The 27,401-nt window shown below is 38.7% G+C and overlaps 1 protein-coding gene and 1 long non-coding RNA gene across 2 annotated transcripts in view; both read right to left on the reverse strand.

The window, feature by feature from the left end:
* Window position 1: 1 nt before the first annotated feature.
* Window positions 2-3,410, reverse strand: mitd1 (MIT, microtubule interacting and transport, domain containing 1). The gene is made up of 8 exons (XM_048193192.1): window positions 3,299-3,410; window positions 2,866-3,153; window positions 2,692-2,793; window positions 1,204-1,340; window positions 1,012-1,098; window positions 817-929; window positions 665-725; window positions 2-530 (listed from the first exon to the last, which is right to left on the reverse strand). The coding sequence occupies exons 2-8, from the start codon at window positions 3,008-3,010 to the stop codon at window positions 432-434; spliced, it is 744 nt and encodes a 247-aa protein (XP_048049149.1). The 5' UTR covers window positions 3,011-3,153; window positions 3,299-3,410; the 3' UTR covers window positions 2-431.
* A 7,375-nt stretch (window positions 3,411-10,785) lies between these two features.
* The window catches only part of LOC125270022, a 35,127-nt gene continuing 18,511 nt past the window's right edge, over window positions 10,786-27,401 (reverse strand). The window contains exon 3 of the long non-coding RNA XR_007185237.1: window positions 10,786-12,203. This is a non-coding gene — a long non-coding RNA (uncharacterized LOC125270022). The remainder of the gene's footprint in view (window positions 12,204-27,401) is intronic.

The following is a 27,401-nucleotide window of genomic DNA, read 5'->3' on the forward strand; positions in this document are numbered from 1 at the left end:
CTGTTGTACAGAATATATATTTAATCGAAATCAGCATAGTAAAACAACAGCCTTTAACAAAACATTTTAATTAAGGGCATGAACATATTTTACACACTATTAACTTATTTACAACGGCACTACAATACCATAATTACAGAGGCAGACCAGATAATAAACACCAATATCAGTGTGCAGAATGTATAAAAACGGCAGAATTGAAGCAATGAACCGAGAGTAGTTGGTCTCAGGAGCCTCCGCATATTCCCTGGCAATTCATATCAGCACGTTATAAAAAAAGACAATAAAATTAGTTCTTTCGCATAATTAAAAAGCTCCAAATGGGACCAAAAGGCACATTTCCGGTCGTCCAGGTAGGTATGTGAGGACTGCATATGAAATTAAGTCCCATAAACATGCCAGACAGTGGAGAAGCTTTTGAGGCAAGCTTTTTAAGAGGTCTTCTTAGTGTGTTTTGTGTGAAAAACATCCACGGTGGTCTCATGACACTCTCTCAAATCATAATCACAGTATCCTAGAGAGAAGCGCCCCTTAAAAAAAAAAAAAACATTTTTATATTTTATATATCTATTATGCAAACACTTCTTCTTTAAACATTTCACAGGTATAAATGCTTACTGAACATGATTATGCAAGCCTGATAACTGTTTAATTTAGGTGGTACCTTTGGTTTTTTAAAATAATCGAGTCCCCTGCCGATCTTAATTATCCAACCATTATTAAACCTGAGGAAACAAAATGAATGAATAGACAATGTTATGACATTATGCCCCAGTGTGTCTGCTGTAATATACAGTCAATGAGAGAAAGATGTACCTGATCTCCCTGTCATGAATAGTAGAGGAGTACTGAATGTCCAGACAGATATTTTGACTCTGTAGTGACTGTTTTATTTCTGCCAGGGCATTGGTTTGTTGAGTGGAGCTGTCCTAAAAAAAAAAACCCCACATGATTAAGCTAATGAATGTCAAATAAATTATACCGCTGATGAACGATATGATAAAACTTTACCTCATCCTGTGAGGTCAGAAGGTGAATCGTCTTTACTTTACATGGACATTTCAGCAGCATTTCACAGAAACGAAGAAAATTATACAACTGCAAAGCAAAACATTTGTAATGTGTTTCACTCTGTAATACAGTTCTTTTGTATTTCAGCATTTTATTGACTCCTAAATCTAGGAGCGTCACTGTAGTCTCTACCTGATGGACGTGCCGTACATAGGGGTCCTCCACCCAGACTTCAGTCAGTCCGTCTCTGATGTACGGTTTAAAGAGGGATTCGTAGCTGAAACCAGTGGAGCTGTCAGCTATCCTTATCTGCTCATGGTATTTACCCTCTGACAGATGAGATAACAATGAGAAAAATGAACAGTTAATGTGAATAGTAAAGGTTGTTTAAAACAGACAAACACAAATACGATCATCCCCACTCTAAAATTTAAAAGGCAGCTATATATTTTCAAACACCCAATTTATACTGTGAAAAAGTAGTATTATAAATGTGTGTAAAGTATTTATATTTATATATATATATATATTATAAATATTTATATATAAATATTATATATATAATGTTATATATACACAAGTAAATATTTCTTAAATATATACGTGTGTGTGTGTGTGTGTGTGTGTGTGTGTGTGTGTGTATATATATATATATATATATATATATATATATATATATATATATATAATAAAAATACACTGTACACACACATATTATGTGAACAAACTTTTATTTTGAACTTTTATTTTTTAATCGTGATTAATTGTTTGACAGCACTAATTTTTTATTTTTTTATTTTCTTTAACCAAACGTATTCATTTATTTGTTTATTTTTACACTGTTTTTCTATAAACTTTTCCACAGACAAAACATTTTAACACCGTTTTACAATAAACTTTTTTTCGGTAGTTTCGAAGCCGTGTCACATTTTTTAACGGCCACCTTCCGCCTTCCAGGATATTTATTCATATATATTTGACTATGTTCATCAGAAAGAAGAAAGTCATATACACCTATGATGGCTTGAGGGTGAGTAAAGCTTAGGGTAACTTTTTTAAAAGTGAACTAATCCTTTAACAACTGTGACAATGAGCGCTTATCAGGATCAAATAAATGCTGGATTTTCAAAAGTATGTTAAGTATACGAAGTTAACAACATAAACTCTTTAAAATACGTCCATGATTTTTACACACCGGTCTGTTATTGTAGGGACACAGACGTTACATTTTCATGCCCCTAAACATGATGCTGAACAAAACAAATTGTGATTGGTTACTTTACATGTCAGTCAGATCTCAGACGGCCTCTGAGCAGTTCTTGGCCAATGAAAGCTGTGATGGAGACCAGACAATCTGCCACAGTCTGAAGGACTATCCTAGCCAGTGTTGGGAGTAATGCATTACAAGTAACGCGAGTTACGTAATCAGATTACTTTTTCAAGTAACTAGTAAAGTAATGCATTATTTTTACATTTACAACAAATATCAGAGTTACTTTATCAAATAAGTAAAACAAGTTACTTTGTTTTCCAATTAATTGACTGACACCTCTTCTGTGCCTATGCAATATTGTAACGCATTACTTTTAAAAGTAAAATTTCCCAACACTGACACTAGCACTCCATTGTGGCCCCCTGCACCTGCAGTTTAAAATCCCTGGTTCAAACCACTTTATTTACCTTCTTTCAATTTGTTCACATGGTCTTTGATCTGTTCTGCTCGGTCCATGTAGCCCTTGATCTTCTCTCTGTAGTGGACCTTCTTTGAATCATCTTTAACAGCTAGGAAAACAGTGATTATATTCAGACTTCCATTTAAACTTTACATTTACCATTCCCAAACTTTTGGCATACCTTTCAGTACATCCAGCAGGAGCTGGATCCCTTCCTGGTAGCACACCAGAGATTCCTGAAAGCGTGAGCTTTGATCAAGCTCCACAGCTCTCTTCAAGACAGAGATAGCAGAGTTCTCCATGCCTGGGAGGAAATCCTGAGCCATATCTACCTTCTGTGATGACTGGAGCAACAGAAGAAGCAGCAGTACAGAAGAACACAGTCCGCCTGACAGTGATTCTTACATGTGCATTATGTTAGTGTGTGTCAGAGCACACAGGTCTGAGCTTGTTTATGCCTTTCAAAAACCTAAAAGAATTGTCACACCATTGTCAACACTATCCAAGAAAATAAAACCTCGAAAACATTCAAATTTTGTGGGCTTTCGTGGTCCAGTGTTACACTTAATCAATAGAAGCACATTTACTTATTTAAAATGAATTAAAATAATTACGTGTCAATTATCTTCGAACGCGAATACAACTTTCTGAGTGAAATAACCAGTTTTTAATCAGACGACACTGTACGCTTCCTAGAGGAACTAAAGTGTGGATACATCATAGACAGTAAAAGTCCGTGTCTATTATTCTGAAGGACCAACTTCCGTTTCCGTTGACCGCAGCTCACTAATAAAAGTCCACATATTTTTTAATAAAAGTCAATGGTTTAGCCAGTTACGTTATAAATTATAACAAAGAAATATAATGAAACTATACTATTAAATGCACAAATGTGTTAATTTGTCACAAAATGTACTTTATATATTTAAATTTAATTTAAATAGGCTATAATGCTCATATCATGGAATCATTATTATATCAGTCTATTACATGAATGCATAGGTAACACTAATGTAGCAAAAAATAAATGCACTAATATAATAATAATAACAATAACAATAATAATATACAAACAAATAAACAAACAAATAAATGCAACACAGTTAGCTCCAGTTCCTTTGTGTTGTGTTAGTCTAGTGAATTTGCTAACTTTTGTTATTGTCAGACTGGTCTTTTTGTTTTTGGAAGTTCTCCAAGAGTTCCCTTTTTGTGTGCGAAAAACATTCCAGACACTCTCTAACCGCAGTTTAATTACAGTATCTTATGGAGAGATGACTCTTCAAAAACTGTAAGAAATGTAATTAACAAAACAGTATTCTCATCATGATACAGCATGATTTTACTGCAAAATAATAATAATGTTTACTGATTTGTAGGTAAAACATTTAAAAAAAAATGTAGTTTGTGTTTATATTTTGGGGGGAGAATATATAATCAATAGCAGCAATGCTAGCCAAAGAATAGAAAACATCTATTCTTCTATTGCTATATAAATTCAATCGATTATTTATTTAACTTTAACTCACTATTGTTTATTTGGGTGTGGTTGTAAGAAGTTTTAGACTACTGTATTATGGTAGTAGCTCAGTCATGATCTGTCTGTATGGTTTAATGAGACAATAATCTAATCTGTGTCAAATGAATATGATAGGAGTGAGAGGCTAAAAAGATTAAGAAATGTTTAAATGTGACAGTTAATAATTAAAACAAGTAAAAGGGGATGTTTTGCAAATTCAAATATGATTCAAAATGAACTGACAATACAGGATGAAACTGATTTTCGGCTCATCTGCTGAATTCTTACTACAGTCAGAAAAATCAACTGGTGTTGACATCTCATGATGTTGGCAAAATTATTATAAATTATTGAATAATATTCAGTAATATTGAATATTATATTAAAAACTATATTCAGTACACTCTTACACACTCTTCAAAATAAAGGTTCTAAAAGGGGGTATTCACAATCACATCAATGCCATAGAAGAACCTTTGTTGGTTCCCCAAAGAACCTTTCATTAAACAGTTTTTAAATATTTAAAAGATTTTTAATAATCTAAAGAACCTTTTCCATTATAAACTTTTTTTTTTTTTTTTTGTAATGGAAAAGTCCATGGATGTTAAAGGTTCGTAATACACCCATAAATGCCAGTAAAGAACCTTTGGCAGTAAAGAAGGTTTTGAAATGGCAAATGAATTAAAACATATTTTGCATTTTTATTTTGCCCTTCTATTATTACTCATTGACTGTAGTTTGCATGAATATTTTCTCTCTCATTATTGCTCTTTTTCTCTTGCTTGTTCATAAAGGGGCAACGATGACCACAAACAACATCAGAACATGTGAATGAAAAGCTGGCTGGACTGCTCCAACAATTTTAACAGCCAAACAAGCCAGTTTTATTCACTGTTATGTGGGTGCAGTAGGGGGTGTTCTTTTAATGTACACGGTTTAAGAGTTGGGTGGAGCCGTATTTAGTGAGGAAGCATTTTATAGCTTAAATGGCTGAGAAGATTGAGTGAGAGCAAAGGACAGATGTGGTCAGGGCAGCTGTGGTGAGGAAACCTAAAGCCTGCTGTCTGACCAGCACCACAGTAACAGCATACTTCCCATTCTTCCTCCAAACCTCAGACCAGCCACGCCATTTCCTCTCGCCAACTGCCCAGAGCTTCCTCCTGCTTTGGCATGAATGGAGGTTGGGAGAATGTGTTCAGTCAGTCTGTGTACAGTTGTAACTATGGAATGTAATTCATTACCATGTCTTTGTGGTGGATCTTTTTATTTTCTGTGGAATAGCGTCCTTAGTAAATATGTGGTCATGATATATTGTAGCATATGTGTAGTTCACTGCATCCTGCTACCATAAGAAGAAAACTGGGTGTCTAAAATAGCATGTTTTCCTGGAAACTATAAACAGATTGGCCTGATCAGAATGAAACTATAATTGATGTTTATTAGAAGTTAATTTCGAGTCACCCAGAAAAAATGGATTATTATTCAACAGAAGATATTCTGTGGATTTTTTTTTTGTGTGTGTGTGATGAATGAATGAATGAATGTCTGATTTGATGAATGAATGAATGAATGAATGAATGAATGAATGAATGAATGAATGAATGAACGAATAAGCAAACAAACATACTGCAGATATATCAGTGCGTTATTACTTCAATACTGAATCAAACTGATTCAAAACAGTAAGAGATTGTGAGGGGGTCATATAATGCCACTTTTACAAATAAGTTTCTGATGTCCCCAGAGTGTGTATGTGAAGTTTTAGCTCAAAATACCCCACAGATGATTTTCTATAGCATGTTTAATTTGTCACTTTTTGAGGGTGAGCAAAAACACTCTTTTTGTGTGTGTCCCTTTAAATGCAAATGAGCTGCTGCTCCCAAGAAGAGGGCGGAGTTTCAAGAGCTCTTGTTAGCAGCTCCGATTATCTCATGAAGACTCACTGAAAATGTCAGAAACTGTTTATGTTCGAACCAGAGTCAGACAATGATGGAGAGACTCAAGAAGAAGTGACAACATGTAGAATGCAACAGGACGTTTCTGAATGGTTAGATGAATTTATGTAGCTGATGTGGAGATAACTATCTTAAAGTCATTGAATAGTATATTCTGTCATGATAATCTATAAATCGCTTGTGTGGGAACTGTTGTAAGATCCTATAGAGCCGGAGAATATACTGCATGAAGATAGAACAGGTATAGTTTAGTTTAATTACGGTTATAACTTATGTTGACATTTTGCTTTTATGACATGCTCTTGCATTTGTGTTATGAACTGTTTTGCAATAACATGGCCTCATCCCTTTGTTGCATGTTCTCGGGGGCAGGGTTTATGTACATTTTAGGGTTAGTAATGTCACCAACCCAGGAAGAAGCTCATTGTAGTCCCTACCAGCCATTTGTTATAGTCCTTAAAAAGCCATTTCTTCAAAAGAAAATATCTCCCATTGCTAGCATCGTAACTTTGCAGATGTTGTTTATGCTCACACAGCAACATTACACACCAACTAAAGTTAAAAAAGTGAAATCATAATCAACCACCACTTTAAAAGAACCGATTCATTTGAATCATTTGTTCATGAATTAGGTTACAGATATTGTTTTGTTTGTTTTTACAGTGCATGAGGTTCAGGAAACACTGCTGGGACATGCTTGTGGTAAGTCATGTCATAAATATGTAGGCCTATATATAAGTTCCCTTTCGATAACAGTCTCTCAACATTGCGGCATTAACTGACGCTATGGGAAAATCCCTTTTCTCAGAAAATATTGAAGCCTGATTGAATCACCACAAATGTGGTATGTGCAGGGCCCCCCTGCATCCCTCAGATAAGCAGCCTAAATGGCTTGCCTGCCTGGGCCACATTCAAGCTAAAGCTGCACTCATTGGGAAAGAATCCTCTCACTGCAAGAACATGAGTTTCACCTCACTGCACTCATGGAACATTTTATTTAAGGGAAGCTCACAAGCTATGAGGAAGAAGCAGTGGAGTTGCGAGGCTGAGCGAACAGGACACAGTGAGCTCACGTCGGCCCAGATCCCACATGCCTCACTCTCCCTATAGCGAGAGGATTCCCCAGTGCTCTTCATCTTTGAAGACCAGTGCCCCCTTCTGGTGCGAACAGCCTGGGTTCATTTGGTTGGTCCAAGGAGGATGACGCTGATGATGCCATGTCCCTGGCTGCCTCAGATGTGGAGGAGTGGTCGAAACCCGCAGAAGATTCTGCCACCCTGCCACAGAACAAGCCAGACGATTCCCAGCCCGGACTGGACTCCGAGCTCATCCGAGTCCTCTCCAATGCCTTTGAGGCGCTGGGGTAAGAATGGTCTGCTCCAGAGCAGCCCGCCTGCAGCAGCTTCAATGAGTGGTTCCTGCAGCCGGGGTGCCACCAGCAAGCCCCTGACAGAGGCCAGCCCCATTCTTTCCAGAGGTACATAAAGAATTGACTAAAGACCCTGATATACTTAAGGCAAAGTTCTTTTTCATTCTTTGCCAAAGCAAACTTGCCAAAGCTGAAAATTCAGAGACTAGCTACATCATTCTAAGTAGGGGGTCTCCATCTAATGCATTTCAGAGGTTAGTGGGCCTGATGGCAGCAGCTTTCTTAGTCATTATGATGGACCTGCTACACATGTGGCTGCTCCAGTGCTGCCACCCCATGGTTGGCAAATGGGATGCATGAACCTCAGGGTGACCTATGGCTGTGTCAAGGCTCTGGCACCTTGGAGGACCCCCCAATTGTACCAGTTGGGAGTGGATTTGAGACTAATCTCCAGAAAGAAAATGGTCACAATAGACACCTGCAACACAGGTTGGGGCAATCTGTGCATTGGCAGGCCAGCGTTTGGCACCTGGTCAGGGCCGAAGCTCTGCTGGAACATCAACTGTCTAGATATAGTGGCGGTGCACCTAACGCTCAAGGCTTTTCTGCCAAACCTGAGAGGCCATCACATCCTGGTCCGGTCAGACAACATGATGTTGGTCGCTTACATAAACCACTAAGGAGGCCTGAGGTTACGGCCTCTGAACAGATTGGTGAGTGTTCTTCTCCTCTGGGCACGTACAGTGAAAGTAATGCACGTGTTGGGCAAGCTGAAGACGTGCTGCCCCAGAGCAGAGTGACTGTAGGGGAATGGAAACTTTCACCCCTAGATGATTCAGATGATCTGGAGCATCTTTGGGCAAGCAGAAGTAGACCTCTTCGCCTCGAAGGAGAATACTCTCTGTCCGATATTCTTCTCGATGGAGAAGGAAGAGCTAGCCCTCCCAGGCAGGGCGCTCAATCTGGCACCCCAGCCGGAGCTATGGAGCCTTCATGTGTGGCCCCTCGATGGGGGCTAAACACAATTTTGGAGGCAACAGCCACATCTACAAGGCACCTCTATGCCCTTAAGTGGTCTGTCTTTTTAGACTGGTGCACAATCTGAAATCACAACCCCGTAACTTAAGATGTGTTGTCAATTCTTTCTTTTCTGCAAGAGCGGCTGGACGACAGGCACACAAAGGTCTATGTGGCAGCTATTGTGGCTTATCACGTCCCCATTGCTGGCCAGTTGGTGTGTAGGAACAAGCTGGTTGTTAAGTTCCTTAAAGGGGCCTAGAGGCTAAACTTGCCTAACCCCAATATGGTTCCGACCTGGAACCTGTCCACCGTCCTCAGAGCCCTTCGAGCCCCCCAGTTCAAGCTGCTACAGTCAGCACCTTATTTCTGGCGCTAGCCTCGGCTAAACAACTTGGTGACCTGCAGGTTTTTTTTTTTTATTAGCACATCCTGCTTTGAGTTTGGGCCGAATGACTGTAAGGTCATCCTTAAGACAAGGCATGGCTATATGCCTAGGGTACTCTCCATGCCCTTCAGAGCACAGGTCATAACCCTGACAGCTCTCTCCAACTTGGCAGTTTTTGCACTTGCTGTGCCCGGCCCTTAAAGTGTATATTGAGCTTTGTATAGTGTGCTTCAAATGCTGGACCAAAGGGCTGCCACTGGTGAAGTAAAGACTGTCCTGTTGGATAGTAGATGCGATTGCACTGGCCTACACATTGTTAGGCCTGCAATGTCCTATTGGAGTGAAGGCCTACTCCACCAGAGGAATGGCCTCCTCCTGGCTTGGTTGAGCGGGGTGTCTATTAGTGACATCTGCGCAGCGGTCGGCTGGTTGTCACCCTCAACGTTTGTCAGATTTTATAGCCTGGATGTCCCTGCACTTCAGGCATGGATTCTGTCTACTTGAGGGCTAGACTATGGTGTGCTGGACTCCATCAAGTCTGTTTAAGAGCATCATGCCCCCCTGGACAGTGGTGCTATCTATATGGTTTCAGCTTCTGTCGGCCCAAACCTAATTTATTTCTGGACGGTTTCCTTTGCGGTTTTCCACCCAGCCTAGTTTCCCTTACACCAGGCACCACTGCAAGTAATTCCACTGTCCACGTATTGGTGCCCCATCCCTGGGCCAGGCCCGCAGGGCTTCTTTTCTCCTTTTAGGCTGGGACAGTCCTGCAGTAATAACATTCCTATGCATTCCTGTTATTGAAAGGGAACTTTTCAGTTACTAACATAACCTTGGTTCCCTGAGATAGTTGGGGACGAGACATTGTGTATGCTTGCCATGTTATTATCCTTGCACTGTTAGCAGTTGCTTAACTGCTTCCTCAGTCAAAATATTCAGATGAAATGGCACTCAGTGGCCGGCCCATTTGTGTATGCTAAGACACCATTGGTCTGTGCAGTTGCACAGATGCAATTAAATCAGGCTTCAGTATTTTCGGAGAAAGGGATTTCCCCATAGTGTCAGATAATGACGCAATGTCTTGTTGCCGTTTTATCTCAGGGAACCTAGGTTACATTAGTAACTGAAACATCATTACTATTACCTACCTTTGTAAACGTATTATAATTAAAATTTCTGACATAGCATGATTGCACCACCAAACCACTCTCACATTTGCGTGACCAACTTCTCCAGTTATTTCCACTCTGAGTCCCATAGTTTGAAACAGGTGTTTGAAGCCTTTCATCAGTAGGTATACCGGGGGCACAGGCACCCCATTAAAAAGTGTCCCCATAGTTTAATACTCTTTTTTGATATTATTTTAGATATATAGACATAAACTGTCTTTCTCCAAAGTACAGAGTCGTTCACAAACTGCATGCACAATACAGATTGCTGAAATGATAGAAAACGTGCAAGTTTTGTTTCTTACAATTAATTGAATGTAAATAACCTCCTTCAGCACTCTTTTTATTTAATGTCTTATAAAATATCTTGTTATTATTTAGGTGTGAGAATCTGCAGCAAACGATCCAGTGCTGTTTGAATGAATCACACTAAATTGCACACTTTTGGCAAACTCATTTGGCTGATTATTTCGGTGATATAGCATTGTTAGTTGTGATTCTAAACAGCTGATAGAAAACATGCATGATATGATTGCTAAAATATTGTCAGGGAAAAATAATTCTCAGATCAATATAACATTATCTTCATTGTCAGACAATGATTTATTAGTAATATTTACTAATAAACTGTTTAGGGCACAATGGTATTTCACCGGGGCTCATGAAAATAAAAATGATAAAGCCCTTTTCACACAACACACCAGTTCACACAGGCCAATGACTGTTATGTAAAGGCGACATGAAACAGAAATTGCAATAGTGTTTTCTTCCCAATTGTGACGTATATCTGGAAAAAAAAAAAAAAAAAGTATGGCGAGACTTGATTTTGTCCATTTAGAGTTGATTGGATGGTTGTGGTTTGCTATTGCTGTGATCTCATGTGAGTGTCAGGTTGATCCTGCCCTTGCGCCAGTAAACACCATCAAAGAAAAGAGGGAGAAGAAGTTATTATGTTTAAAGATTATGAGGGCACGTGAATTTAAAAATAATAATAATAATAATGACGTACACAGATAAATCATTTATAATAAATACTGCAATATTCCATAAAAAATAAGAATGATCAAATTTGATTTCATGGTGCCTTTAATGCTACTTGCAAAACTACCCATGAATAACAGAGGGCAGCATTACACAACACACAAGCTTTGAGTTTGAGGTGCAGCTCATTGTCCAGTATAGCACATCTGTGTCCTTCACCCATGTGAGTTCCTCTGCCTTAATGTTTTTTCTGGCAGCAGTTGCCAGGCCAGCAGCAGCCATGATGCGGAAATGATAATGGACAGTGGTCAGAATGGTAGTAGCTGTCAGACTTGTTTAGAGAAATGTCTATCCCCTTCCTATTTCTTTTTCTTCCAACCACTAAGTTTGTGTTCTGCTAAAAGCATGAACATTAGGCTACGTCTGCTATGGGGTGTTATGGACTGTTTTGTTCATTCAGCATGTTCTCCAGGGAAAGATAATCCAACATCAGTGAAAGCAGAGAGAGGTTTATTCATTGAGACTATTCACTGAGATGGCAAGCAATGAAAAATCTAATATACATATTGAGAGAGTTAAAATATTAATTGAGATTTTTGTCAGATAATATTATTATTCAAAATTAAAAAATGCGTCATGTTCATGCATTTCGCTAACCGTGCCATTTCGCCTGATTAAAGAGTATATAAGCACTAGAGAAGATATAAGAATGTATAAGAACTGGACAGAGAGAGAGAAAGGCAGAAAGATGTGTGAATGAGCGGTAGAGTCCGAGCGCCAGGGTGACGCAGGCGGCCGCAAGAGAGGGCTTATAAAATGTGAATCATCTTGCACCCTGTTTTTAGCCAAACCATGAAAATGTTGGAATGAAAGGGCACTTAATTTAGACTCCTCTTTTTTAACTTTCCTGTGGCTCACAATTCATGCATGGCAGCAAGTAGACCGGATTTTGGGAGAGAAGGCAATGGGAACAGTTCGGCCAGGGGGAGGCACCTTACCCAGCACTCAACTCTGGAGCCTATTAGTGTGCCCACGAAGCTGCCATCTTCAATTTACTGCTACAGAAGAGGTGAGGATAGGAGAGGAGAGAAGTGGCGATGGCAGTGATGCTTGCTGACAAAGATCTGTTGAAACAGAAAACATAGTGTTGCTGCATTTGCTTACATGACTGAACTAATGTTTCCAAAAGGGACAAATAAAGAGTGTGAACTGAACTGAACTTGAACTGAACTGAACTTCATCTATGCTAGTGATTTTTTATATAATGCATCAGATGAACATTTCCCTGGTTCACAAAGGCTTGTGCACTCAACATTCAGCATTATTTAACATTTGTGGGTTGTTGATTCACCAAGCGTATTTCAGAAAGAAAAGAAATCTGCATCTTATTTACTAAGCGTTAGCAATCCAGTTTAACAAGGTATAGCTGGGGTAAAAATCTTAACTAATAGATATCACCAGACCTTCCCTATTTGATGATTCAAAGTACTTCAAGAGAGCTGTTTTGTATCACAAGTTTTCTGAAATGTTATGTTTAAATTGAGTTGAGGCATTTTCTCAAATTTCAAAATTGACAAGTGCCTAGAAAATGCTTGTAGTGCCTTATGTGGTTGTTATTCGTGTCATGATACTGTATATTGTTATATCAATATATCACAATATAAAAATACAACAATATGTATCAGTGATGTGAACTATATGTAACACAATATAGAGTTTTATCCAAGACTCAGCTTACTGTATTTATAAGGTATAGTTCACCCAAACATGAAAATCCTGTCATTATGTGCTCATTTGCCCGTGCTGGTCATAATTACATATTTTGGTTCTTAAAAGCATCTTAAAAGCATCTCCATTGACAGCCATTTAGAATTAACTGTGTATTCTGTCTAAAGCGTTTCTTAAGAAAAATATATACAGTATTACAAATGTTGCTCTCTTATATTATTCTATTATACAATATTATAAAACGGTTAGGTCCTGTCCTTGATTCTGATTGGTCAATTATTCATGATAAAACACAGCTATGACCGTTTCACCCAATGCTTCTGTGTATCACTACACAACACCCTTAGTAACCTTGTTCACAACAATTGAGTCTTTTCAATATAAAAGTCTTCACTACTGACTGACACTCACAAAAACAGTTTTTGCCGCCATCTAATGGTGTAATAATTTAACTTCTGTTGCTGTTCATGGTCAGGGACTGTTTTTTTCCCGGCGGAAGGAAAGCTTTTAGTGATTTAACTTAATGAAAGTTGCATTGATAGATATTTTCTGGCTTTAATATTTGTATTGTGTGGTAACTTTTATAAAAGCAATAAGGTTTACTTATACTTATACTTATATTAGATAAGAGGTTCACAACCTCCAAGGCCCTCCATTGGATTAGGATTTTTAAAAATATTTATTTACTCAGTTTCTACCTGATAAAAATATTTTAGGGAAAAAAATGTATATTCCATATCAAATAGCCCACGTTAAGTTTTACAATTGTATTAATTTCCATGACTTTTCCAAGTAAGAAATTAACTTATATTTGTCCCTGTCTGTTGCCTTTGACGTCAGAGCTCAGGATATTCACTATTGTAATTAGCCAATTGGTATTGTCATGACATAATTTTCCTGCAGCTCCAGAGTGAGTCACAATGCATTTCTGACTTGAGTGATTGGCTCAAAAGAATACTTTTTTGGTATGAACAAAGTGTTTTGCTTTACATGAAAATGTAGAGTCTTTCCAGTCTGATTTCTGATAGCCGAAGTCCTCCAGTGCATTAGTTTACGTCTAGTGGTAGTACACTGCATCTAGCACTGCTGTGAGTGCTTCCTTTATTTCATTCTCTTCTTGCTCATTCCAAGGGAAAGCTTGTTGACAAATTAAGACGTGTCATTTCAATTTAAGGCACGCTGCACAACTGCAGCGATCTTTCCTTGCGCACATAGTAACACACATACGCATACTCTCAGTGTATAATAAGCACTGTAACAGTGTGGTTTGCATTTCCCCATGTGCAATCGTGGAGAAGCCACATGAAAAGGCCTTGGTATTAAAGGACAAGTCTTGGTTGGGAGGGATTCTGTCATGCAACAAGAGTGTGTTTTTCACTTTTTTCCCTCCGTTTTGGAGAAATTCATCCACCCCATTAGACAGGGTAACCGCACATGAGTCCTGCTTAAATGGCCCTCGCCACAGATTGCGAAAGGGAAGAGTATGGCGCTTTAGATTGTCCGACACTTTCATTAAGGCTTAATTAGACATGACACATCTTTTTGATTATAGGAGAAACATCTGTTTACATGTGTGTATATGTGTTCACAGGCTTGTAATCAACGATTTAAGCCAAATGAATGATACATGTCATGTAAAGGAATAGTTTGCCCAAAAATGACAATTTCATCTTGTCTTTCAAAAACTGTACGACACTAGAGGAGGTATTTATAGAATGATAGTAGTTAACCCCACCGGGGTTACTCTAGTTACTCTTTTCCATTTAATTAAAGTAAATGTGACCACTGCTGTCAACACTCTTAAAAATAAAGATTCTTTATAGACCTTATTTTCCAGAGAAACATGCGCGCCGCCATCTTTAGAATATTGTCTTTGAACTTCCGTTTTCGCGGTAGACCTGTATATTTCTATGGCATCGCTGTTGAAGAATAATTAGCTGGTGAAGTGGATTTACGTGTTGTAGAGTTAACAAAAGTTATCATGAGCATTGTAATGTTTAAAGCGGGTGTCTTAACAAATGTCAGAAGAACGGGAAGATTTTAAAATGAGCAGTTCATTCATAAATACATAAGATCGCTGTGGAAATACAAGCCAGAAGTCAAAAGACAATGAGCGCAGCGCTGAAAAGGGGCGGGGCTACATAAGGTCTATGACATCTGTGATTCCATGAAGAATCTTTCCATTGCATAAAACGTTCTTTATAGTGGAAAAAAAGGTTCTTTAGATGATTAAAATGTTCATCAAACCAAGACAAAATGGTCCTTTCGAGAACTGATGACCGAAAATGGTTCTTTTTAAGTCATCGCTGTGAAGGGTAAAGGCAAGATATTTGGTGAATAATTATTTACCTTGGTCTATTTCTCACACAAAGCTATATAATAAATGGCTTCAGGAGACTTGGAATATAATGCACAAGTTGTAAGGTCCACTTTTATGATGCTTTAATAGACCATTTTTGTCCAATTTGGACCCCATCTGCTTTCAAAGGAAGTACAGGAGGGTGAGTAAATGATATAATTTTTAATCGTAAAGTTGCTTTGGATTAAAGCACAAGTTAAATGACAAATTATAGCCATCTTTCCCTTTGACAACTATTGTTTATCCACTGATGGCTTCATTCAGCTATCCATCCATCTGGCCAGGCATTTATCACCTGCTGTCTGTCTTTCTTCAGACAAGACAGAAGTGCATGAAGACAAGAAGAGGCCATTATTACAGAGAATCCCAGAATAGACATCTTTTTATTATAAGCCTGTCCAGTGCTAGTGGTAAAGAAAAATTACAGGGAGTTCCTCTAACACATAAAAAAGGTTGCTGCGCTGAAACCAGGAACCTCAATAAAGGTTGCATTAGAAAATCTTTAGTTTCCACTCTCCCCAAATTTTTGAGAAATCACTTCATTTCTGCCCTCTTTTTCATGTGCTTTGTTTTATGTTGAGTTACAGCAGACTGTTTTGTGGCTTCTCTCCCAAGCCTGTGGAAAGAAAATACGCTCACTTGTGGCTTATTGGGATGCCACTCCTGAGACTAACATCTGCTTAGAGGAAGATGTTGAAAGGGAGAGGGGTACGGCATAAAAAACCTGCTAATCTTGTGCTCAAATTTTCAGATTCATGTCATGTGTTGAGTTAAAAGACAAAAACAGCCTTTCTGGCTTTTGGTGAATACAGATCACTGGGCCTTTAGATCTTTAGATTCCTTCATGATTCATTTGATGTTTTTGTGACAGACAAGTGCACATCAAAGATGAGTGGCTAGAAAATGTGTCCATAAACAGTGATTCACACCAGATTCTTGATTGCACGTTTAGTCACATCCTTAAACGCACATATGTCACAACGAATAATGGACAACAGATGGAAGAAGGCAGATGAAACAAAAAACAAAAATATTATGATAAGTTTTATACAGTAGTTACCTGATCATCTTCCTAGTTTACATATAATAAAACATTCCCAGAAATTACATCGGTAACACTTCCATCATTACAGGTGACTATGTAGGAAGTAATGCAGGACAAATGAGTTTTACAACATTAACACTTTAGCTACTAATATTAACTAATATTGAAACAAGATTAAAGGGTTAGTTCACCCAAAAATTCAAATTATGTCATTAATGACTCACCCTCATGTCGTTCCAAACCCGTAAGACCTCCGTTCATCTTCGGAACACAGTTTAAGATATTTTAGATTTAGTCCGAGAGCTTTCTGTCCCTCCATTGAAAATGTTTGTACGGTATACTGTCCATGTCCAGAAAGGTAATAAAAACATCATCAAAGTAGTCCATGTGACATCAGTGGGTTAGTTAGAATTTGTTGAAGCATCGAAAATACATTTTGGTCCAAAAATAACAAAAACTACGACTTTATTCAGCACTGTCTTCTCTTCCGGGTCTGTTGTCAATCCACGTTCACGAGTCCGCAGTGACGCTGCTTGAGACAGCGGTTGCTGCTGTGTAGGAGCTTCTTCCATCGCTCTTAGTTGTTCGTCAGTGTATTCGGGTTCAAATAAATATGGCTGAGCAAAAAAATGCAAGTCTTCCTCTGTGTCGAAATCCTTAGACGTTTACGAAGGTTGTTTTGTTTACAGCGTGCGTCTCCCTCAGACTGTAAACGAAGCTTGGGCGCACCAGATAACACGTCAGCAGCGTCACTGCGGAGACGTGAACGCGGATTGACAACAGACCCGGAAGAGAAGACAATGCTGAATAAAGTCATAGTTTTTGTTATTTTTGGACCAAAATGTATTTTCGATGCTTCAACAAATTCTAACTAACCCACACAGCAGGAGACTCTTATGCGGATCCGCATTCATGTCGCCAAACCCGTGTGACTGTCACATTCGTTTTGGCGCCGCCCAGAGGATCAGCTCCGCCTCCGGGCGGCGCCGTAAATTCTACTGTCAATCAGCGAATCCTGAGCGGACCCATGTCAGACGCGCACGCACCATACTGTAATGGTTGGATCAATTTGCAGGTCCCAAACGGACCCGCCGCGGAGGTAAGGTTTTAATCACGGATGCGGAGCGCATGCAGCGTGGAGCCACGGCAGGTCCGCGATCCGCCTTTGTTGCGGATCCATCACTGCGTGCAAGTAGACGCCAATACGGGTCCGTTCGCGGATACGTTCCGGAAGCCGCGATACCTCCGCGGCCGAACTAACCCTTTAACTAGCCTAATCAGTAAGTAATAGCAAAGACTTTAGATATAAAAACACGGTGCACTCACTACTATGAACAGGAGAAAGTGCAACGCGCGATATGGAGGAATAAGTCCCGCCTTCTAAATAAAAGAGCAGCTGCTGTTAAAAGCTCCGGTTGCTATTTGAAATAGTGTTCTGATACGCCAAAGTCCCTTTAAGGCAAATCATTTCATCTTTGAAATGCCTCTCCGGCAGCTATTTCAGTCATGCAAGTGCAGCTCCTATCTCTATCAATGGGGAAACATAACATTTTCCAAAGCTGCTCACCAAGCTTACGATTAAATTTCACATTTGAAATCACCAATGAAATCTGATAACCGTCTCATAAATTTTATTTCTAGACATTCAAATCGTGACAAAAAAAATGGCGTGACAAAAAAAAAAAAAATTCAGGCTGGACCAGCCAATGCGCATGTGCAGACATGAGTGCATGTCTTAGAACACTGAGGCTGCATCCAAAATCACATACTATAGTAGGCGAAAAACAGAATGTCAAAAAAGAAGTGTCCAAATTCACAGTACTCATAAATGAGTAGGCAAAAAGTACCCGGATGGCCTACAACTTCCGGTTAGATTCTGAAGTGTGCATACGATGGACACTTTACTATCCCATGAGACCACTGAAGAGGATTTGCAAATGGCAGTGACGCGAAGCAACTGACGCTGGTAGGTCACATGAACAATAACAATATGGTGGATGTAGTACGTCCAATTTTCATTCATACTACCCATATTCATACTATATAGAGCATACTTTTTTAGCAGTCGCAAAGTAATTAGTAATTTAAAATAAGTACCTACTCAAGAGAGTCTGCAATTTTGGACACAGCCTGGCTTTTTCTATATGAACCGGAGCTTCTATATCAACAGCAGCTGCAGTGACACAATGACTTTATCAATTGGCGATTGGCTTTTTTATTTAGAAGGTGGGACTTATTCCGCCATATTGAGCGTTGCACTTTTTCCCATTCATAGTAATATGAATGCATCTTCTTTGTATATCTAAAGTCTTTGGAGATGCGCACTTATGACAGCGCATGCGCGTTGGCTGGTGAAATGACTTGCCTTAAAGGGACATTAATAATAGCAAATTTAGGACTGAGATAGTTCCTTATTAGGTGATCAATAATTAATAAAGATATACAACAACAATTATGAAATGAGATTAGCCTCATTAAAGGATTAGTTCACTTTCAAAAGAAAATTACCACCAAGCTTTACTCACCCTCAAGCCATATATGACTTTCTTCTTTCTGATGAACACAATCGAAGATATATTAATAAATATCCTGACATAGTGAACAGGGGTCATGAGTATGAGATAAAGAAAGTGCATCCATCCATCATAAACACACTCCACATGGCTTCAGAGGGTTAATAAAGGCCTTCTGAAACGAAGCGATGCGTTTGTGTAAAAAAAAATATCAATTTTTAACAAGTTATGAAGTAAAATATCTAGCTTTGCTCTATGTTTGCTAGATATTTAGCCAGACTGCCTTCTGTATTCAAGTTACGAAAAAAGTGTAAACTGCCGTCGCGTCAGTTGAATAGGGAAGGCATAGTCCGTAGCGTAAGCTTTTTGAACTGCGAGAGTTTTACACTTTCTTCGTAAGGTGAATACAGAAGGCGGTCAGGCACAAGCTAGATATTTTACTTCATAACTTAAATATGGATATTTTTTATACACAAATGCATTACTTCTCTTCAGAAGGACTTTATTAACCCCCCGAAGCTGTGTGGAGTATGTTTATGATGCATGGATGTGGATGGAGGCACTTTCTTCAGCTCATACTTGTTGATCCTCAATCACTGCCATTTTAAAGCTCGGATGCATAAGGAAATTTATTAATATTTCTCTGACTGTGTTCATCAGAAAGAAGAAAGTCATATACACCTAGGATGGCTTGAGGGTGAATAAAGCTTAGGGTAATTTTCATTTGAAAGTGAACTAATCCTTTAAGAAATATTAACTATGACAAATTATAAAGAATCACCTTTCAGTATTCACAACTTTATATGAGCAATTTTGTCTGAACATGGTCATAAAATGCATCACTTATTACTCAATTGTCACGCAGTCACACTTCAAGAGCTACTAGTGATCTGGAACATTATTTTAAAGTGAAAAAAATACTTTAAAATAATGGTATTTGAATGGAAGTACTACTTCCTGCATTGTTACCTATTAATGACGGACCATTATTCTAAAGTGTAACCATGAAATTTCATATTTGAACCACACACAGACTTTACTCAGTACTCCACCCTGTTTGTGGCCTTAAACCATTACAAAAGACTGCAGAACTATGTTCTGATTGACTGCAAAGTAGAAACTTCCCACTAATATCGGCATGTGGGGAAAGCGAGCAGTCTGGCGGTGACGCTGGGCATTGTGGGCCACTCCCTACATGCTGCTAATTGGTGTAATCACTGCAGTAATGAAGTATGGCGGTTTCTCCAAGTGTGATTACAGGTCGTCAGCTCACAGAGGAAATGAGGGGTTGGGGAGCTGTGGAATTCTCTGTTATATGGGTGTTGGTGCTCGTTTACGGGATGTACGCATGAGGCGTGTGCTGTTGTTTTGACGTTGTCGTCTGACGGCTGGCTGGTGTCAGGCATTTGCCAGGGAAGTAAACAACTCACCCTGTATGGGCACAGGCAGCCTTTGATATTCACGAACTTCCTTATTGACCCTTATCAGGATTTGGAAATTCTTCACTTCTGACAGGACAATGTGGCGAGAGTGTGTGCTTGTGCAGTCCGACAACACAGCATGTGATGTGACATACGCAGCTGAACAAAGTATGTGTGTCAACTATTTCCCACAAAGATAACATTTATGATCTGACATAGTTCAGTGAGATTTGAAAGCTTTGAAAAATAAGGTGGTAATAAACTTAACACAACCGAGTATTAAAAATCACATTAAAATATAAGACGTTTTTTCATAATAAAAACTTTCTTTATAAAAGAAATATGAATGTTGGAAATTTATAATGGTTTGTCATTTAACAAATATATTCAGCATTACAAAGACCACTTCTACAGCTATAGTTCACCAAAAAATAAAAATTCTGTTCTCACACACAACATAAAATACACACTTATAAGAAAAGGTTTTATATAGAACCTTTAAAGGATTAGTTCACTTTCAAATTAAAATTTCCTGATAATTTACTCACCCCCATGTCATTCAAGATGTTCATGTCTTTCTTTCTTCAGTTTTTGATGAAAACATTACAGGATTTTTCTTCGACTTCAATGGCCTCCAAACGGTTGAAGGTCAAAATTAATTTCATTGCAGCTTCAAAGCGTTCTACACGATCCCAGATGAGGAATAAGGGTCTTATCAAGAGAAACCATCACTCATTTTCTAAATTTTTTTTTTAATTTTATACATTTTAACCATAAACGCTCATCTTGAACTAGCTCTCTTCTTCTTCTTCTTCTTCTTCTTCTTCTTCTCTATTAGAATTCTGGCAGTGTAGACACAGTGCCCTCCTCAGGTCAAAGTTTGAACTAAATTGTTATATACAATATGCTAGTGCAAGTATATAACAGTTAGTTCAAACTTTGACCTGTGGAGGGCAGTAATACACTTAGCAGTGTCTACACTGCCGGAATTCAAATAGAGAAGAAGAAGAAGAAGAAGAAGAAGAAGAAGAGAGCTAGTTCAAGATGAGCATTTATGGTTAAAATGTATTAAATTTTAATTTTTTTTTAGAAAATTAGTGATGGTTTCTCTAGATAAGACCCTTATTCCTCGTCTGGGATCGTGTAGAACCCTTTGAAGCTGCAATGGCACAAATTTTGACCTTCAACCGTTTGGGCTTCATTGAAGTCCACTATATGGAGAAAAATACAGGAATGTTTTCATCAAAAACCTTAATTTCTTTTCGACTGAAGAAAGAAAGACATGAACATCTTGGATGACATGGGGGAGAGTAAATTATCAGGAAATTTTAATTTGAAAGTAAACTAATCCTTTAAGGATTCTGTCAGGTACTTCATATAAACAATATACTTTTAGGGGTTCCCATCATGGGATCATTTTATGGATTTAATTTTAATTAATCAATTTTATTTAATTTTTTATTTTGATTAAATTTTATGAATTAAACAGCTCATAAACATACTTAATCACTAGAAAAACTTGAAATAACCCATAAAACATGCAAGTATTATGCAGTCATTTAATACATTTCTCTTTATATAGAAGCTTTTTGGCATAAAAGTTAAATTGAGTCAAGAATAGAGAACCTTTAACCTTTTTATGAGATATTTTGAAGAATGATGCTAACTAAACCGTTTTGGTTACCATTGACTTCCACTATATGGACAAAAAAACAAACACTGATATTTCTCAAAATATCTTCTTTTATGTTCTTCTGAATAAAGAAAGTCATGCTGGTTTGGAATTAAATGAGGGTAAATAAATTGTTTTCATGAGAATTTTTGAATTTATCTCTTAAACCTTTACATATTTTGCCCCAGTCCTGAATGTGTCTCCATATGGTTTCCTGGCAGGGCACAAATCACTCTGAATTCAGTCTCAATGCTATTTCTAGTTTAGAAGCAATGGTCGTACTTTCCATGAAATCAGTTTTCGTTTTTTTTTTTTTTACTTTCCTATAATATGGTGTCTTCAGCATAGTTTATTTTCCCTGCCTCTCCCAGGGAATCCTGAATCACGTTTGGTGTAATAATGATAAACTTGGTCTCATTCTACAGACCCGAACACAAACAGACATTGAGGACAGCTCACTGTCAATGTTTTTACATGTATATGATGAATGAAAAAGGACATTCATCATCAAAGTCCAGAAAAAGATATTTCTGGAGAATAACTTTCCCTCATCTGAAAAGTTGGAAAAGGGGTCATTTTTTCGAGGTTGTTTAACGTGGTTAACCTGTCCTCTGGAGAAACTAATCGTCCTACCTTCTCTGCTAACCACTTTTCGGCCTATCTTGAGAATACAGACTATAGAGGGATGAAAGATGAGCACAAAGTGATTTATAGTCACACATGTTACTACAGTGGAACGGTCAACTCGAGCATACCTTTTTTTTTTTTTTGAGCAAAATGTCCTCCTTTGCTTATCTCTGTAAGGTTTGTAATACCTTGAATAGATTTTGAAAAACGTTGAATACACATCACATGTTTAAAGTATAGAGTCTCAGAGAAATTTGTCTTCTGTGATCTCCTACAGTGACACTTTTCCATGGGTCAATATTAACCTGTATGGTAATTATAACCCTCTGAACACTGCCAACCCAGCAGCCTCACTGTCAACAGCTAGTGTTATGTGTTTTCATTTAGATTACAAGATCAAACGAGAGTTCATTTTGCCATAAATATTTACCTCTACTACTTATAGCAAAAGCCAATTTTTTAGAGCAATAATTTGGTATGTCCCTTTCTGAGTGTTTATATATACAGTTCTATTGATTCTGATCATTTAAATTCAATGAAATGACTTTTCCCAGTAATCCCTCTGCGTGTCTGGCTGTTGCAGACTTGTATTGAAACTGTGCAGTTCTCTGCCTTGTCAATCAATGGGTAAAAAGCAGTTAAATCTCTCTGTTAGCCATACATGTAATTATAGCTTGCCAAAATGTTACTAAATATGCCCTCGCTGGCTTTCTGGTTTTGTTTTTTCCTCCCCTTTCGCCTTTTGAAGGAGTTCTAATTGGTGGAGACAGTGTGTCAGGATTAGAGGCTGGGAGTTTTAAACCCCAACACCCCCCGAAACCACACACACCCCCTCCTGTTCCCTGCTTGGAGCTGTACTACAGGCTCTGTGAGGGACATACAGGGCTGTGTGCTCGCTGTGGCCGGCCTCTCAGCACCTCTCCTCTGATTCTGCTCTGCACCTCCAAACCTAATTCTCCACAAAGGCCACAGTCAATATACCGCTACACATGACTCAACGGGCATTTCGGGGGATTGTTGTTTATTTTCAAGTTTGACAGTTGTTGATTTACTCAGGACCTGGGACAAGCAAATACCTTGATCAAGCAGTGATGATTAACACAACCAAATCTTAAAATGCATACAATCACAATGGTGGGATGCAGGACTGGGGCAGGCAGGCCAACAAAATCTCTTGGCAATTCATAGCTATTTTATGGCAAATTGGTGGCTAGTTTGTATGAATTTGTACAATCTCATTCATATGTTTTTGTAGAATCTGCTTACGCCCCAGTTTACATTTAAGTGTAAGGTTAGGGGTGGACCTTTATGCCTTTTTCTAAAAGTCATACATATATGAATTCATGTAAAATTGCCACATCATAAAATCGTTACGTTTTCCTGTGAGATCGGGTTTGGCAGGCCCTGGGTTCTGGGACAGGTGTATGAGAGCAATCAATCAGACTCTTTCATCACCTCCTCCTGCTGGACTTGTTGCCTCATTTGGGGTGCGAGGAAGTTATTCTGCCTTCCTGTACACAGAGCTGCTGCTGTCCATCCATCTCTGAGTGAGCCAAGTCAGAAAATCACAGATCACTTGAGGTGTCTAGTGACTTAGTGAGAAGAAAAGTTCATTTGTTAATGAGTTAGTCCCTCAGTTAGTAAAAACAAATGAATTATGCGTACAATAATGTTCTTACAATAGAAGTCCTTGGGGTTGGATGCACTGAAGGGTTTAAAAGCACTAGTATAAGCTATGTGATTTGAAACTAAGTTCCACATCCATGTTTGTCACCGCAGCCTTCGAAAAATTGTTGTGTGAATGTTAATTGCACTTCAAGAAAGCTCCCAAACTCTCTGCTAGTGATTATCCTGAGCTGGGACATCAAAGACAGCATGAAAAATATATGTCCATTGCTTTGTATTGCTACAAATCAGTAATATGTGTTTTGTGTCATTTAGTGAACTTTTGACAGCTCCAGGGCTTTTGTTAAAGGGATAGTTCACCCAAAAATGAAAACTAGGGCATCCAAGATGTAGGTGACTTTGTTTCTTCAGTAGAACACAAATGATGATTTTTAACTCCAACCGTTGCGGTCTGTCCGTATAATGCATGTCAATTGGAACACATCTATAAGAGTCAAAAAAACATGCACAGACAAATCCAAATTAAACCCTGCGGCTCGTGACGACACATTGATGTCCTAAGACACGAAACGATTGGATTATGCGAGATATCGAACAGTATTTATATAATTTTTTACCTCTAATACACCACTATGTCCAACTGCCTTGAGTGTGCGCATGGCATCCGGTGCATGAGGTGTTACGCGCTCTGGCGTAGTTTAAACATGGTGCCTGTAGTACAACAGTTGTTATACAAATGGAAGTAAACCACTAAAAAACATGGTTTTATTACATCAAAACTTCATTTTATTTTGTTACTTTTCTTAAGGGCAGCTTTACAAATAAAAAGGACACATACAAAGATCTTGTTCACATACCTCAGTTGGATGTGGAAAAACCATAGGAACAGCTGATGGTTTAAGTCATACTTGATCCTCTCCTGGGTATGTAAAATCATCAGGGGAAAAATGATTGCTGCAGACCCTCAACAACCCCCAGCAATCAACCATAACTTCAGGTGAGCAGGCTCAGAAATTGGGAATACGTGGAAAGTCACCACTCCCGAATGAGTTCGCGTGAGAGAACATAATCTTTTAGTTTTAAGTCGGTTTGAACAATCCAGATAAGCGCAAGTAAGTACCACTTTTGATTAACCATCGTACCTACAATGTTTGTGCACTGTGTAAACAATGAGTGACGTATACGCGCGAAAGATCACTTCTGGCGCCAGAGTGCATACACACCTCACGCACCGGATGCCGTGCACGTGCTCAAGGCAGTTGGACATAGGGGTGTATTAGAGGTAAAAAAAATGATATAAATACTGTTTGGTTTCTCGCACAAACTGATCGTTTCATATCTTAGGACATCAATGTGTCGTCACGAGCCGCATGGTTTAATTTGGATTTGTCTGTGCATGTTTTTTTTTACTCTTATAGATGAAGTTCCCACTGACATGCATTATACGACTGACAGACTGCAACAGTTGGAGTTAAAAGTCATCATTTGTGTTCTACTGAAGAAACAAAGTCACCTACATCTTGGATGCGCTGGGAGTAAGCAGATAAACATCAAATTTTCATTTTTGGATGAACTATCCCTTTAAAACTACAACTGAAAATGACAACTCTCTGGATAGTTTATTGAACATACAGTGGGTACGGAAAGTATTCAGACCCCCTTAAATTTTTCACTCTTTGTTATATTGCAGCCATTTGCTAAAATCATTTAAGTTCATTTTTTTCCTCATTAATGTACACACAGCACCCCATATTGACAGAAAAACACAGAATTGTTGACATTTTTGCAGATTTATTAAAAAAGAAAAACTGAAATATCACATGGTTCCTGAGTATTCAGACCCTTTGCTCAGTATTTAGTAGAAGCACCCTTTTGATCTAATACAGCCATGAGTCTTTTTGGGAAAGATGCAACAAGTTTTTCACACCTGGATTTGGGGATCCTCTGCCATTCCTCCTTGCAGATCCTCTCCAGTTCTGTCAGGTTGGATGGTAAACGTTGGTGGACAGACATTTTTAGGTCTCTCCAGAGATGCTCAATTGGGTTTAAGTCAGGGCTCTGGCTGGGCCATTCAAGAACAGTCACAGAGTTGCAGTGAAGCCATTCCTTCGTTATTTTAGCTGTGTGCTTAGGGTCATTGTCTTGTTGGAAGGTAAACCTGAGCAAGGTCCTGAGCACTCTGGAGAAGGTTTTCGTCCAGGATATCCCTGTACTTGGCCGCATTCATCGTTCCCTCGATTGCAACCAGTCGTCCTGTCCCTGCAGCTGAAAAACACCCCCACAGCATGATGCTGCCACCACCATGCTTCACTGTTGGGACTATATTGGACAGGTGATGAGCAGTGCCTGGTTTTCTCCACACATATCGCTTAGAATTAAGGCCAAAAAGTTCTATTTTGGTCTCATCAGACCAGAGAATCTTTTTTCTCACCATCTTGGCAAACTCCATGTGGGCTTTCATATGTCTTGCACTGAGGAGAGGCTTCCGTCAGGCCACTCTGTCATAAAGCCCCGACTGGTGGAGGGCTGCAGTGATGGTTGACTTTCTACAACTTTCTCCCATCTCCCGACTGCATCTCTGGAGCTCAGCCAGAGTGATCTTTGGGTTCTTCTTTACCTCTCTCACCAAGGCTCTTCTCCCCCGATAGCTCAGTTTGGCCGGACGTCCAGCTCTAGGAAGGGTTCTGGTCATCCCAAACGTCTTCCATTTAAGGATTATGGAGGCCACTGTGCTCTTAGGAACCTTAAGTGCAGCAGAAATTTTTTTGTAACCTTGGCCAGATCTGTGCCTTGCCACAATTCTGTCTCTGAGCTCTTCAGGCAGTTCCTTTGACCTCATGATTCTCATTTTCTCTGACATGCACTGTGAGCTGTAAGGTCTTAGACAGGTGTGTGGCTTTCCTAATCAAGTCCAATCAGTATAATCAAACACAGCTGGACTCAAATGAAGGTGTAGAACCATCTCAAGGATGATCAGAAGAAATGGACAGCACCTGAGTTAAATATATGAGTGTCACAGCAAAGGGTCTGAATACTTATGACCATGTGATATTTCAGTTTTTCTTTTTTAATAAATCTGCAAAAATGTCAACAATTCTGTGTTTTTCTGTCAAATGGGGTGCTGTGTGTACATTAATGAGGAAAAAAGTGAACTTAAATGATTTTAGCAAATGGCTGCAATATAACAAAGACTGAAAAATTTAAGGGGGTCTGAATACTTTCCGTACCCACTGTATTATTAATGCAAATGGAATGTACACAGGTTTGTTCTTGGTGGATCTACTATTATACGCTTATGCTGCAGCTCCTGCTGAATTCTCAGAGCATAAAA

The sequence above is a fragment of the Megalobrama amblycephala genome, linkage group LG6, assembly GCF_018812025.1.
Source record: "Megalobrama amblycephala isolate DHTTF-2021 linkage group LG6, ASM1881202v1, whole genome shotgun sequence".
NCBI classification, from domain to species: Eukaryota; Metazoa; Chordata; class Actinopteri; order Cypriniformes; family Xenocyprididae; genus Megalobrama; species Megalobrama amblycephala.